We start from the raw sequence: 15,629 nt of genomic DNA, 5'->3' as shown, positions 1-15,629 counted from the left end.
GTATAATGCTGGCTTTCTGAGCGGCTGCAAAATATAAAGTTTAGGAGAGAGAATTAACATACATTTACATTTGGTTTATCGTCACTAATTTGCTTTCTGAAACATGTTTTTCTAATGGTAGTACATAAATCACAGACACACACAAAAAAAGAGATGTACTAAGATATGTTGTCACACAGTAATTGCTCAGTCAGGAACAGTTAATCTCATCTCTTCATCCCTGCTAAGTGATGGCAGTGAACTAGCCTAAATGCTCACATCCTTCCAGCCTCTTTATTGAAACTGTCAGTTTATCAAGCATCCTTCTGGGATGCAATCACTGTACCTCTGTTTGTCCAAAGATTCCAGCATAGGTGTGAGCCTCACTGAAATCACAGGGCAGAAGACTTTGCTTAGCTGTTAGGCACTGCTCGGGAGAGTCTCTCAAGCTTTAAGCTCTCTTTTCCCTTTCTTGATTAATGCTAGGAATGCTGTCAAAATCAAATCACACAAAGCATGTCTGTGCTTAAAATGATTTCTCTAGATGGATGAAAGTAAGAAACAGCATATCATTTTGGGGATGGCCTTGGACACTGCATGTGATTTTAAGCACTGATTTTTAGCATCACCAGATGGGACATCATGCATCATTGACTGTCCAGTTGAGTAGTCAGCCTCGTCATAGCACTGGGTACTTGAATAGAAATTATTGCTATGTGGAACAAAGTCATTATGGAAACATAAATCAACAGCCAACACCAGTATCTTACTTAGCAATAAGAATTCTTTTGATTGCATCAGCATCTGTTCTAGCTTTAGAAGTTATGTATTTCTTGCTTCAGTGGTTAAAGACATCTATCTGGAACACCCTAAGCCATTGTGCTATATGCAGTCTGCTATAGAAGAAAACAACTGTGTTGACAGTTGGGCAGTGGCAGAGCCTGGTAGTGTTCATATCATAGCATAGAAGTAGGGAAATTTTCAGGGGGCTTGAGCTTTGACTGTTTTTGTATTTTGTATCAGTGAGTCTGAAGACGTTTATTTTTACCTTTCTTTTCAAAACCTTTTTTTCCACACATGTAAATTGTAATACTTAATTTATTCTTTCAGCAAAAGTAAAACAGAAATACATTCACATTTTCTGTTTTTAAATCTGACAACTAAGTAAGCAGAGGTTTTCATCCCCCAGATCAGTGCTTCTGTCCAGTTATAGCTTATTTTTTATCATAGCTTGATGCTGTAATTTTTTTCAGAGCAGTGTTCTCACACATTCCAAACTAAGAGAAGATGAATAATTTTCAGGTATCAGCTGTTGCAGTCTGCGACAAAAACAGCTAATGGAAATGTATCCAGTTTATCAAGGAAAATCTTAAATGTGGATTTCAGTGGGTGATTTACCCCACTGACAAAAAGGATGATAAATGTTTATTTAAAGTTTATTGGTTGTGTTGCCATCACCTCTTTCAGACCAATGGTAACCCCAGATCTCTAGGCACAGGAGAAAGTGCCTCTGTCCAGCGGGCTCTTACATCCCGCTATGAGTAAGTAAAGGTTGGACCACATAATTAATGGACAATGCAAAGCAAGATAGTTTTCTGCAAGTGCTTGTAGAATTCTGTGATATAAAGCAAGAGGGAAGAACATTTTGTAAATATTTTGTTACATATTAAAATTTTCATGGCACGGAGAATCTTGTTAATATCAACGCTGATTAAATCTGTCAGTTGCTGTGGGTCTCATGAAGAGTACTGCTACGTGGTAATTATCTTTCCTCCTGCAGCAATTGATGGTTTTCACTAAATCTGAGATCAGTGGTTAATGTAATAAATATTGGCTATGTGCAGATAAGGTATATTCCATTGCCATTTAGAAAAGAACAAACATTTCTCCGATTGGCTCACACAGTAATCAACTTCTCAGGTAACAGATGTGATTTGTACAGTAAATTTAACAGAAATTCTTGCTTACTTTATTGATACTGTAAACTTATTTCTGCCTAGGCAATCATCAAATTAAAACCTGAAACCTGTAAATATTGCTTGTTAACATGGCTATGTGTAAAAATCTATTGTATTTGTCATGATCTCTCTCCTGTTCATTTGTGGCAATATTTTCTGAACCATGTCCAGGGGAATATTTTACAATTTTTGAGGAAATATGACTTGGTTTGGTTTGTTTCAGTTTGTTTTTCATCATATGAAGTTGTCTTTGTTTTCAGTCATGCTAGCAATTGGTATGGTCAACAGAGAATAGAAGAATTTCAAAGAACTGCAGTCTTCCAAATAAAACTTTTATAGATTTAGTATATCAGTGTCTGTATTGACAAAATATTCCAGACAGCTGTGGTGCTGTAGCAAAGCTCTCTTGCTTCAGCACTATTGTGTGGGTCTGCCCCTTGGATATAATACTCAGCTTACTGCCTCGTGCATGTTCTCTAGCAGCTGTCTTATATAGGTAGCAATCATTCTGGAAATGGTACTGTGTGTGAATCTGCATACATTTCTTCAAGCTGTTGGTGTATGGTGGGGCTTACTTGCAGACACAGTTGTAGAGCTCGTAGGATTGTGACTGTTAGTTCATACGTCCACAGAGCCAGTGATTCAGTGGGTTAGCAGCTGGCTTCACTGCAGTTGAGTGCTGGTGGAGAAAGTATATCCCCTTGCTATTAGGTGGAGAATTCAAGCTTATTTAAAGGCTTCCTCTTTCAACTGGGCTATATAAATGAAGGGACATCCCGCAACCACCAATATGTATATATTGCTTTTGTTATGTTATTTATTTTCCCAGGTCTGAATGCAGATGTTACTATGTCCAGCTGATGGAGGCACTTGCAATAGTATCATGCTGGTCTTGGAGCTGGCACTGTATGGAGGTGCCTGGCTGCTTTTTTTTGTACTGCCCAGTCTTTTGTGTTGTGAGAGGTCTCAGAGGTCTGAGTGGGGATGGAGCTGCAGTAGGGCTGGTAGCACTCTCCCTGCGTGGTGTGTGTGCAGCGAGGAGAGGGTCATCACCTTCCCTCTGGGGGCAGGAGTAATATGGGTAGGTTTTATTATGAATGATAGTACTTTTAAATACTTAACACTGCACCTTCAAAATGCATATCAAGTTTTTGTCCTTGAGCGTTGTGGTTCATTTTATGGCAGATGCTTGTCTTTCTCTAAATCAGAATCTCAACTTGTGGTGCCCACATGTGAGCATTGTAATTCTGCACATACCTCATGTGACTCCACATAGTCATAAAACACTTTCATGGTAGTGTGAGCTTTCTATTTTTTAAGAGGAACACCTACTTGTATGCATCTCATCCGCTAGAACACCTTAATCCTGATATCAAATGCTTCTGTCTCACTGACATTTTCCTTCCTGTCTTTGTGCAAATAATTACTCTTATCTAAAACCAGGTCTTTGCACTTAGCATTATTTAATTACTGCTTTTTCAAAACTCCTCAGATTTATGAACTGCTTTGCATTTTAATCAACTGCAGCTTGATGTTGTCTGCAGCCAGATGGAACTCTATTCCATCATTCACATTATTAATGACAATAATGATATATGCACAACCTCACTGACCTTGAAAATCTTAAGTTCTAAGCTTGAAAAAAACTAAATTCATTTGTTTTACATATTCAAACATTGTAGTCTAAAAATTCATGCTGTCTAAATCTGATGTAATTGATATGTATCTTTCATGACATTTTGAGAAGTCTGCTAGCTTTATGTATCCATATACATGAAGATCTAGAAAGATCTATGAGAAATCAAGAAAATGTTTTTATTCAGCAGTGTTATATAATTGACAGAATCTGTGTTGAAGAAGAATAAATCCTATAAAAGGTATTACATCTATTTCTGTATCTTGGAGTAGAGGTGCAAATGGACTATCACGTGTATGGAGGGAAGCTCTCATTCTTCATCTTGCACTGAAATTTGATTTGGTCTGAATTTTTTTTCCAGTAAGTAGGAGATAAAGCAGGAAATTCAGAAGTCTTTCTGGCTCTGTCTCTAATAGTCTGTGTCTCCATAATTTTTAAGTAGTGGGAGGAACTTCTTTTAATTATTTAAAAAAAAAAAAAGTTTCCACTATTTTCTTGTTGTTTGCTGCTGGTAAATTAAAGTCATTGTTAATTTGGGAGCCCAGCAGCTGTAGATCATTTGCCATTCTGCAGCAGCTGTCAGTAGTACTCTGGTTTATTTTACAAACAGATGTTTAATTTGACTTCAGTACCATTGTCAATTTTTTTTTAGGGGAGACAAAGAGAGGAAGGAATAGAAATAATCATAGTCACAATAATAGTCATAATTTGATTTCCTTTCAAAACATAAAACAGAGGCTCTGTTGAAGACATCGGGAGTGTTTTTATAAATTTTGATTGAATGTTTTAAATCTATTTTTTTTATTGCATTAACTGAAATTAAGCTTTCTCAATGCATAATTCATGTTAGAGAAATGATTTATGTCAGGGGCTGAAGTTATTATATTCAGTAGTCTACTTCAAAATAAATGGAATACCATTTTAAAAGCACCCTTTTTATTTGTGGATTAAAATGTCCCTATTAGTTCTTAATTAGTTCTATGATTTACTGGGAGACAGGTGGGTTTGTTTGTTTGTTTGGATAAAACTAGGGGCTGCTGAGCCCCATCTCATACAAACACAACGCTGCTCTCTGTAGCATGATAGTGTTCTCATTTCACATCATTGAAAGTGAAGGACAAGTTGGGCCTATTAATGAGGAAATTAGATGATGGAAAGGCTAAGTAACATGTGGTCCTTCTTAAGTTTTGTTAGCCAATGATTTTGCCCAGCCTGTGCCTGTTGTAAAAAAGGCTTCAAAGTAATGTGAGATAGAATACCTTGGTGAAATCCTCCCTTGTTCAAAAGGTTTGCAGGCCCAAGAAAGAGGATTAAAATTGGGTGAAGCATTCCTTTTTGTCCTTTGCAGTAATTAGATACTCACTTTTTTCTCTTTTCTGCTTCATTACATATGCGTTAAGTATCTCTACTATCCCAACTGTAGCATTCTGAATGCCTTCTGCACTGCTGTCCCACAGAAATGGCTTTGTTAATCAGTCTGTTCACTGCTCTGGCAGAACGTGGCGTAAAGCTTTGCAGTGCACCAGAAAGCACGTTTGATTTTGTTGGTGGCTTCTGGGTTTTTTTTTTTTTGCTGCAGAAATGATAGACTTGTGGACATAGGGTCGTGTGTCTAAAGAAGGAATTGTCTCTGTTGGAGGAGAATGAACTTAGCACTCATTTGCTGCGCAGTGTATGTAGCCTGGTGATACGTTGACTGTGTTCCAACAAGTTAAGTCCTATGGATGACCTGTTGTAGTGCTTCTTCCCATACATTTCTTTCCAAAGGTTCAATATGCACTTGTTCTGCAAGTGGAGGGAGGCAGCATGGGGAGCAACTCTCCGGTGCTGCAATTGCCTTGCAGTTGTTTGCTGAAATAAACTGAGTGCTGCTCCACATGTAATGTCTCCTGTTTTATGATGTTGATCCATGACATCAGAGGTGAATGACAGTGGGATGGCAGTAGAGGTTGAACCTTCCCATCAGTGTACTGTTCCATTTTGTTGCTGTGTGACAGATGGCAGCAGAGGGACAGCCTGACAGAATGGATTCAGACATGGAAGTGTGGATGAAGCAGAAGGGTGGTATTGAATTCCTGCATGTGGAAAAATTTGCACTCATTGTCATTCATTTACACTTGCTGAACGTTTGTAGAGACCAGCCAATGGATGTGAACACGGTGAGGTGGTGGGTGGTGCATTTCAGCAGTGTTGCCTGGGACACTGGATCACCTCCGCTGCTGCAGATTGTTAAGAGTGCAGCATGCAGACGCTTGTTCACCGCTGGTGAAAATGCATACTAGTGGTGGTGACTACATTGAAAAATGTGTTCTGTAGGTGAGAATTTGCTCTATTGAATAGTGCTATTATATTCTTTGTATCTATTGTAGTTTCCATGGAACTAAATAGGAGGCATTACTTTTGGAGCAACCTATATATATGACGAGACAAAGCACTCATACAAAGCAGAAAAATGCTCTGCACTGCAGAGATGATGCCACCATTTCATGACAGCTCATAAAGAAATTCTTTTGTTACTTTAGATAAATTGTCTGTTAGTATTCATTATCTAGTTTTTCTGAATAAATCATGGGCAAAGCACCATTTTCAGTATAGGGAAGAAACATGCATAGCTCTTCATTCCTGTCAGTTTTATAGTAGTAATCTATATTTCTGCCACCCATAGCTCTACTTACAAGGTACTAGAAATGTTCAGGCCAGTAAATAAAGTAAAGCCAAACTCATGAAGAGGAGGCAAATTTCAGATATACTCCGATAAGTGTTTTCTTCACAAACTAGATCAGGAAAACACTTCAGCTGGCAATAACAAAGTTTAAAGTGATATCCTTATAATTTTCTATTTTTCAGAGGCTACTTGGAAGGAATTAAAGCTGTGCTTCTCATCTAATTAAGTGAAATCGAATTTGGTAATTGGTTTTGATGGAAGTAAGATCAGTTCTCAACAGAAGGTCATCTCACAATTAGCAGCAAAATAAGGCTGCAGCACACACCTAGATTCTCAGACCAGCCTCAGCATCGGTGCATCTAAACTGTGTGTTTTCAGTTTTTAAAGTGTGGTTTTTCTGTCTCTTTTTCTTTTTCAATGTACGTTAGAAGCAAATGGCTGCCAATTATTTAAAAATATATATTAATTGATAAAAGATCACACACACATGCACACACAAACCTAAAAAACAAAACCCAAACCCACAAAAATCTGAGATTGAAGATCAGATTTATTGCTCACCATGCTTCAAATCTAATCAGGCTATTAAAAAAGTTCAAATTGCACTGCTTGGATAACAACCTCAGACACATTTTCAGTTTACTTTTTTCCCATACACGCATCTGAAGTAGCACCCCCATTTGTGTCTGCTATGTTTGATCTCCTGCTCTGTCCCAGGTTTGCTGCCCCTTCAGCTGCTGAGTCTGCCTTATCACCCTTTTCAGCTTCACTACTTGTGCTCCTTTGAGATTTTGGATGTCTTATTCGCAGCTGATCTCCATGGTAATTCCCCTGCTTTTAAGTTTCCTTTGCACCAATCCTCTGTCAAAATGATCTCCGTTGCGCAGCTTCTTATCCTGTTCTACCTGGTCAGATGTCCAGCATCCTATTCCCTTCATACAATAATCTGTATCAGGTGAAATCACAGTCAGTTTTGGTTGTTTAAATTTCAGGGATTATTGCTGTCCCTACTGAGCTGACCTGCTTTTGAGGTGTTCTTCCATTTTGTCCCATTCAAATTCAAGGCATGCATGCCCTTTAACACCATTGCCATCCATACACTGAAATTTCGTTAGCAAACCAAACACAATTTGGGCTGTAATTTTCTGCTGAAATCCTGTAAAATCTTCCTCAATCCTGTGTGTAGTGTGGTTGTAAATGACTGAGTGTTGACCTTCTGCTCTCATATTGATTAGGGCGCAGTCAAAGAGATGAGATTACTGAAGGTTTCTGAGGTTAATCTGTGGTTTGTTAATATTAATGTCTATAGAGCAGCAGAAATGTTGGAAGCTCCTTGTCTCCTGTCAATGATTCTGGTAGAGTGTACTCTGGAGGAGGCATCTATTTGGATCACAACAGAAAAGCAATCGGTGTGAATGTTTGGTTTTTGTATTGTCCAAATAGTTGCTAAGCATTCCCAGCTATAAGTTGAGTAATGCAGCTCTGCTACTGATGTATTTATGTATTCATAGATGACTCGGACCAGCTTGTTCTCTGGAAGTATTGCAGAAAAAATGCTACTGGTGGAGCAGCTAATCAGACGTGAAAAGGATGTGTTGAATTTGGCATGCTTAGAACTGAATTAGGAAGAACCGAATGCCTCTGTATGGGCTCCCTGCTGTTGCATTCTCCAGCGATTTATGTACCAACATTTAGCAACAATATTTGCTACAAATCCTTACTCCAGCTATCTTAACCCCCTACCCCCGACAATAAAAACTATAAGCTAAAGATGCTGCCCTAACACTGTTCTCAGCTGCAGGCTTGTTGTAACAGGTTTTGAACAAAAAGTAAGAGAAAGAGCTGGATGAAAATCTCCTTAGTTGTGTAGAGTCGTTTCATGGATTAATGTGGTAATTCTTTGGTAATTATGTGTCACGTGAGTGGCACAGTCTTTCAGCTATTTCATAAGGACATTTTGAAAATGCCTTCTTCCCACATACTCTTCCTTCAGAATGGAGAAGGTGGAAAGGTTGCAGATCTTGACCCTCCTATTTATATTGGTTCTTTCTTTTCTCTGCATTTATATCTTCCAGTGTAAACAGCCAGTATCTCCTGGCATCACGTGTCTGACTGTTCAGTGGGCTTCAGTTTCAGCTGTCAGTGGAAATGTTAGAGAAGCTAAGCTAGAACTGAGCTAGGAGAAGCTCAGTTTTTAAAGGTACTAGTTCTTGAAATCTGAAGTCTCTGGCTCAGCTGCAGTAAGGAAACAGTAAGTCTCTTTCTTCTGGTGGTTCCAGATCCAGTTAGGATGGATTTGGGGTGTCAGACTTAACCTCAAGTGCTATTGGAGCCACATCAGAATTAAACTTCTCTAGATGTATACATTTATAACGTTAAAGTGCCTCTTAAGAAGGCTTTACTAAGTGCTTTAATATCAATTAATTTCAGTGGATATTAATTTATCATCAATTGTGGTGCTTTAACCTTGAGACTCCTGTGAGCTAAACCGAGTAGATTATTTTTCTGAACTTGGAAAGCATCAAATAAATGTGTTCCAACTGGATTCCTGCAACTGAATACCCAGAATTCACTATTTTACACGGAGGGAGACTTGATTAGGATATTGCTCTTGATATACCATTCTTGTCTGTACAAGCAAATGATTTAGTCATTGCAGTATGTCTTTGGTATATTGCTAGTGGAGACCTCTTCTAAAACAATGGCTGGAGAATTGACAGCTCTGATATTTTGTTAGGATCTGCTGATTTACTTCTTTCCTGAATCCCCTGAGAATATTAAAGATTCAGAACAATTTTTCTAAAGCCTTGAGATTTTTTTCAATCTTTGTTAACTGGGCACTCATGGGTGTGTTTAATTTTTACTCATTTTGCTTTGTTACTGCAATACAAAAAGCCAGAATAATAACAAAAACAAAGAAAAAATATTTAATCCCCCAACCTGGAGTGGGTGGAGGGAGAGGTCCAGAGTAGGAATATTGTGACAGGTTACGTGTGCATGATACTGTGCCATTAATGACAAAATCAACAGAGGTCTAGCAGTGATGGTGAAAAATTTTTTGTAGTGAGGACTGGTGAGGAGTGACATGTGGGAGGGTTTCAATCACCATAGTTTTGTAGCAGTTCATTTGGAGTAACATCGTAATGTAGTTCGTCTTCTGCGATGTGCTGTCATGGTAGGTGAAACAAGCTGCCAGCCCTGAAAGTGGGAGCGTAATTTTCTTTTCTTCCCTTGCTTCTTTTCAGTGTCCAGAAGAATTAAGTCTTTGAGTTCCCTGTGCTGGTGGATGAGCATTATACAGCTCGCGTGGACTTCTAGAGCAAAAATAAAACCATGCTTGACGTGGGTTTTTTGTTTCAATTTTTCATTTTGATATTAACTCATTCTTTCAACTTTTGATATTTTCTTTTCCTTTTTTTTTTTTTTAAATCTTGCAAGTAAGTGGTGTAGCATACATGTCAGAAATGATTTTGTCACTATTAGTTTCTATTCTGAAGATTTGAAATTCAATATTTATGTCCTGTGAGCATTCAAGCAAAGAACAGAGAGATTTTCTGAGAACAAATACAGCGTTGCAGCATATACAGCTATGTTTTCCCTTGGAGTTTTTTGTTGTATTCTCTATGATGTCCAGATCAGTCCTGCAGTCAGTGAGCTTCCACATATGCGCATGGTGGTATACCTAAGTATGATATGAAGGACGAATGAAAGGTTTGTGAAGCTAGAATCTGTTTGTAGGATGAGTTTAGTGTGCTTGGTTCTTGCTGTGTGGTTTTGCTCAAATCTGTTTTCTGGCAGTGTGGGTGAAATGCTTAAAAATAAAACTGAAGAGGGATACTCTGGTATATATGTATTCGCTGAATATGTTTTTTTTAGAAGTAAGCAGCTTTTGTTGTTCTATCAGCTGACTAATCTACTACAGAAAAGACAATCATCACGTGCAGAAATGCAAATGTGGGAAAAGTGATACCCTTGACATTAATACTACCATGTTTATCCAAAATCAAACATCAGGTCAGGTTGGCTTGCTCAAACTGTGCTAAGAGCATACAGTTTAAAAAACAAACATTAAAAAAAACCCCACACCTGTGGTAACTCCTAAGTTTTCTAAGTTAAATATCAAGACATAACTTTAGATGAGTACTGACCCTTGTCAGTGATGACTGATGACAAACTTAGTTTCTGGTGTAGACGGAGCTTTTTCTCCAGTGAGACTGAATATTATTTTGAAGCCTCATTAAACATCTTGTAAAGTATAATTCATAGTTCTTGGTTAAAATACACAAAAGATAGTTCTTGGTTGCTTTCTGAGGTGGGAAAGAACTTACAGGGATGTAATTAACTCAGTTAAGAATGGAATAATTGAAGAAAATAGCTTTGATGGCTGGAAGGGGAAGACAAAGTAAACTCATAAATAAAATTGAGCAGGCAAAGTTTCTTGTTGGCAGTCTAGGATTTTATTATTATTTCTCAATATCAGTGGGTTTTCTTGGTACTTTTTTTTTTCCCGCTAATCTACCCAACTTACTTTTCCATTAAGTTTGCTAAAGTGTATTCTTGCCTGTTATCACATACTCTCAAGCACTGATTTTACTCACAGTTACGGTCTGCAACCTCTGGCAATACAAGAGTGTCACCAATAGTTCTCTTCCCACATGTAAAAATCAACAATTTGAGCCTGTATAAACTGCTGAATTTGTAGGTGTTACAATGCAGAGCCAAAAAAAAAAAAAAAAGAGAGAGAAATTAGCACAGAAAAGTAGTGTGGCTGTTCACTTTTGGGGAAAAAGAAGACAAAATCCTTGGAAAGGAAACTGTATTTTGTTAAGGGTGAGGGAATGTCATGGGCATCGCACTGACTACTTCTTCACTTGCTGGACTCTACACTATTTGAAAACATATTCCATGTGTTTCATTGGAGGTACATATCTTGTAAGAAAGCATGTGGTTTGTAAGAACTGCAGTAGAGAGGGAAAAAGTGGAGATGCCTTGAAACGTATGGTGTATATTCACCAGCTCTGGCAATATCTGTTTTAGTAAAATGTATCTCTAATATTGTACTTAATGCTTTTGATGCAAGTTTGAAAATGTCATAGGAATAATTCTCGTAGATCCTCTTTCGTGCTACCTTTGTCACATCATTACACCCACAGAGACACTTTAAAGTAAGGTTATTTCTGCTGATGCTGTGATTTGACAGAAGGAGTAAGGATGATGATCTAAACCTGTGTCTATGGAAAAAGTAAAGAAATAACAAAAGTTTTTGGTATGAGTTGCAACATCCCCCCAAGGCTGCTCTGAATTTTTATGGTTTGTGATATTTTGTGTTTCTTAATATCCCAAATGCAATTTACGTGACTTTAGTAGAGCTTTTCCCAGCAGGATGGCACAGTTGCAGAGCTGTGCTGGAGAGGGCCTTCATTCCAGGGAAGTCTCTTAGGGCAGGTCTCATCCTCCTTGTGCTGAGATGTGGTCTGAATAAATAAGACAGGACAAAGATTGGCCTACTTGTATCCAATCTATCAATGTTACGAAGTCATATTGCCAAAGCAAATATTACAGAAACTGCCAAATATTCCTTGATTTTGCTGAGAGAACTACACAACAGAGAGAAAGAGTAACATTTGTTTTTGAAATAAAAATAGGTGCTGCTGGATGAAAATAAAAGGAAATGAATTTGCTTATTATACATATGATTTTTCTCATGTGATGCAAAAGCTTTAACAATTACTGAAAAGCATCATTTGAAGACAATGAGAGCTAGAGAAGATTTTGGAGATGTTTGTTTCTTTTCTCTTTCTTATTCAGTGGCACTCTGATGTGTCGATGGAAGAACTGTTTTCCCTTTTCCCATTTTACTGAGATGATTTTGCCGATAGTCACAGAGAGAAACAACTCAATTAAAAGTCCCCTTAAATCTGCTAACATGTAAGGGAAAAGCTTTCCCCTTCCAAAAAAGGTCAGACAGCACTGGATGATAGAAATACCAGCAATGATTTGTGTAGACTAAGCAGATGTGTACCTTGTGTAAATTCTTCAGAGCTTTCTTGCTTTTCTGTAAAAGACAGCCATTCCATTTTGAAGCCTCCAAACTCCATCTTTAGTCAAAATCAGAACTTTTATTGAGGAATAAGAGTGATGTCAAAATAATAAACTGAAAGATAGGTAAAAATAGTGATAAAAAATAGGCAAATATACTGTTCAGATCATTTGATCAGTCTCCTGTCTAGAAAATGATTATTAGAACAGTGAATATTTCAAAGGTGATTTAATACCATTTCCGTCTAACTACATGTAATGTGTGCCTGCTTTGGGTATTTATGCAGCCATCTAATATATCGGTCCTTTTTCAGCTAAAGTTGGCAACTAAACTCCCATTGGCTTAATTTGGATTATTAGCTCCATATATACTCAAACCCAGCTGAAGAGAGAGCCACTCAGAAAGTTGAGAAGGTTTTGTTGTTAGAAAAGGAACTGTTCCCATCATATTTCACACTGCAGCAAAATGAATAAAATAAGCAAACTTCAGGCTTCAAACAATTTCAATTTTATTTCTACAATAACTATTTATGAAATAAAATAATGTTTCTGATCAACAGATTTGGGTGCTCCTTCACCAGCAAGCTGATTTCTTGCCTGTTCAGCTTTTAAGTGTGGGTGCTTTTAGACTTTTAGGCAGTAAGCTTTGAAAAACTTGTTATTTAAAATGATATTTAAGGCATGGGATCATAAGATAATTTAGAAATTCATTTAGTGCACCACCTGCTTGAAGTAGGTGCTGTTACATCAAGTTGAGGAATGAGCCTGGTTGGACTTCTGGGCTGCAAGTACACATTGCCATCTCACATTGAGTCTTTCATCATCCAGCCCCCCTAAATCCTTCTCCTCAGGGCTGCTCTCAAGCCATTCTCCACCCGACCTGTATTTCTGCTTGAGATTGCCCCAACCCAGGTGCAGGACCTTGCACTTGGCCTTGTTGGACTTCATTAGATTGGCACAGGCCCACCTCTTAAGCCTGTCCAGGTCCCTCTGGATAGATAACATCCCTTCCTTCTAGCGTGTCAGCTGCACCACTCAGCTTGGTGACATCTGCATCCTGCTGAGGATGCCCTTGATCCCACTGTCCATGTCTCCTTCAAAGATATTAAATAACACCGGTCCCATCAGTGATCCCTGAGGAATGCCACTCATCGCTGGTCACTTTGAAATTGAGCTGTTGGCCTCAAGTCTCCGAGTGTGACCATCCATCTAATTCCTTACACAGTGAGTTGTCCATCCATCAAATCCATTTTTTTCCAGTCTGTTGACTAGGATGTTATGCAGGACAGTGTCAAACGCTTTGCACAAGTCAAGGTCAATTACGTCAGTTGCTCTTCCTTTATCCACTGTAACTCCCTCATAAAAGGCCACTGCATTTATCAGATACAATTTACCCTTGGTGAAACCATGCTGGTTACCACCAATCACCTCATCTTTACATTCCACGTGCCTTAGTAGGGCCTTCAGGAGGATCTGCTCCATTCTGTTTCACACTGCTTTTTTCATAGCCTTGGCTGTTGCCTGTATAGTCCTTTACTACATCTGCCTTTCCAAGATGCCAACTTACTAAGGAAAAACAATCTGTAGTTTTCTGTAAAGCTTGATCTAGCTTTAACAGGTTTAAAAAATGCTGTTATTGTACTGGGTGGGTTATCTGTGAAATGAAGTATTCCTTCCTGTCGTACTCTGAGCTTGTATCTTGGAAAGAAAAACACAGCAAAACTGCATCTAGTTTTGGTAAGTTGTGGGGTGGAACACTGTCAAAGAAAGCAGACTTAACTCCACCAACACTTTTAAGCAGACACAGTGATTTTTCTTCTTACTTCAGTAGTCAGAAGTGAAAAATAACCCTAGAGAGATCAATTTGACTGTAAAGTTGAGGTAAGACAAGAGTCTGACTCTTACTGTTTAGAATGTTAGGTCCCTGACTGGACCCTCTTATTAACTGCTTTCCATTATACTGCAGCAAGAGCTGCTGTGCTAAATTCGTGATAATGGTATTCAAGGGATGGTACAAAGGGTTGTCAGAAGAATGTGCTCCCATACTACTAAACAAAGAGAAGATTCCAGCTCAGGTTCTCCTCAGGAAACTATGTACAAAGAATGTTCCTGAATTTAACCCAATTCTACCTATTTTCCAGCAGCTAAGCCACAAAGTTTGCATGTAAATGAAATTTTATAATTATAAAATAGTCTAAGAATCTAATTACATTTAAGTAGGGTTGGAAGGGGTTTGCCTGAGCCGTTCCAACTGATTATTGTTTATGATATTTGCTCCGTGTTGGATGCTAGTCTGCAAAAAGAACATAGCATTTTACTGATTTGAAGGTACTTGACAGAAAATTCTGCTTATGATCTCTCAGATGGGATATTAAAAAAAATTTGTGTATACAATTCCATCTGTAAAATAAAAAGTTGCACACTAATTGTTTTTCCCTGTACCGTTTTCTGATTCAACAACTCTTTCCCCTTACCCTGCCTTTAAAGCGAGGCTTATGAAACTGCATTTTGTTTGAACTATGTGTATTAATTGAGTATTCTAGATTGAATTAAAGTGCTTTTCTGCAGACTTTAGGTTATGCTAGCTCTGCATCTTAACTTCATGGTTTGAGTTGGAAGGGGTCTTAAGGACCACTCATTTTCAACCCCCTTGGCACCCACCTGGTCAGACTGTACAGAGCCCTATCCAGCCTGACCTCGAGCGCCTCCAGAGATAGAGCAAAAAACTTCTTAAAAATCATATTTGCACCGAATTTCTGTAATGTATCAGAAGTATTTATTTGTTCAGAATGCAAAGGAATTGCCTACAAACAGCTGCTTAAGTTAGCTGTGCGATTTTCTGAAATTGATTATAATTTCAGTACTTTCATTTGTTGAATATTCAGTTGACCATCATGCATTTCAAAAGCACAGATCCTCGCCACGTAACTGTGATAATTTCTGTAAAGATAACAACAATCCAAGTTTCTGCAAAACGTAATGCAATTCAAATGCAAGTTGATAAAAAATAATAATAATAATAAAAATCCTAGCTTTACTACTATCTGTATTGTCAGAGGAAGAAACTATGCCTAGGTTTTAGCAGTCTAGTTCTGCCCTTTTGCTACTTTATCATGCACTTTCTTTTTCCTTTAAGCAATAAACATATTTCAACCTTTCTTTCTTTGTAGAGCCAGTATTGTGCAGAAGCGCATTATTTATTTTCAGGACGAGGGTTCTCTCACCAAAAGAATCTGTGAACAAGGTAAGGTGATCTCCTTGTCACGTTCTGCTGATTTCTCCTAGCTTGTTATATCCAATTAAAATTTTGATCCCTTGAATGGTTTCATATAGCTTGAAATTTAGGTTCTCT

General features: G+C 38.1%; 1 protein-coding gene across 2 annotated transcripts in view; it reads left to right on the top strand.

Annotated features, from left to right (window-relative positions):
• SPON1 (spondin 1) overlaps positions 1 to 15,629 on the top strand; it is a 166,632-nt gene that overhangs the window by 37,266 nt on the left and 113,737 nt on the right. For both annotated transcript variants that reach the window (XM_025150570.3, NM_204851.2), the window contains exon 4: positions 15,448 to 15,521. In XM_025150570.3, coding sequence (XP_025006338.1) covers positions 15,448 to 15,521 — 74 coding nt within the window. The remainder of the gene's footprint in view (positions 1 to 15,447; positions 15,522 to 15,629) is intronic.

This window comes from Gallus gallus, chromosome 5, assembly GCF_016699485.2.
Source record: "Gallus gallus isolate bGalGal1 chromosome 5, bGalGal1.mat.broiler.GRCg7b, whole genome shotgun sequence".
Lineage (NCBI taxonomy): Eukaryota > Metazoa > Chordata > Aves > Galliformes > Phasianidae > Gallus > Gallus gallus.
The sequence above is the reverse complement of the archived record's forward strand: the minus strand, read 5'-3'. Positions and strand labels throughout refer to the sequence as shown.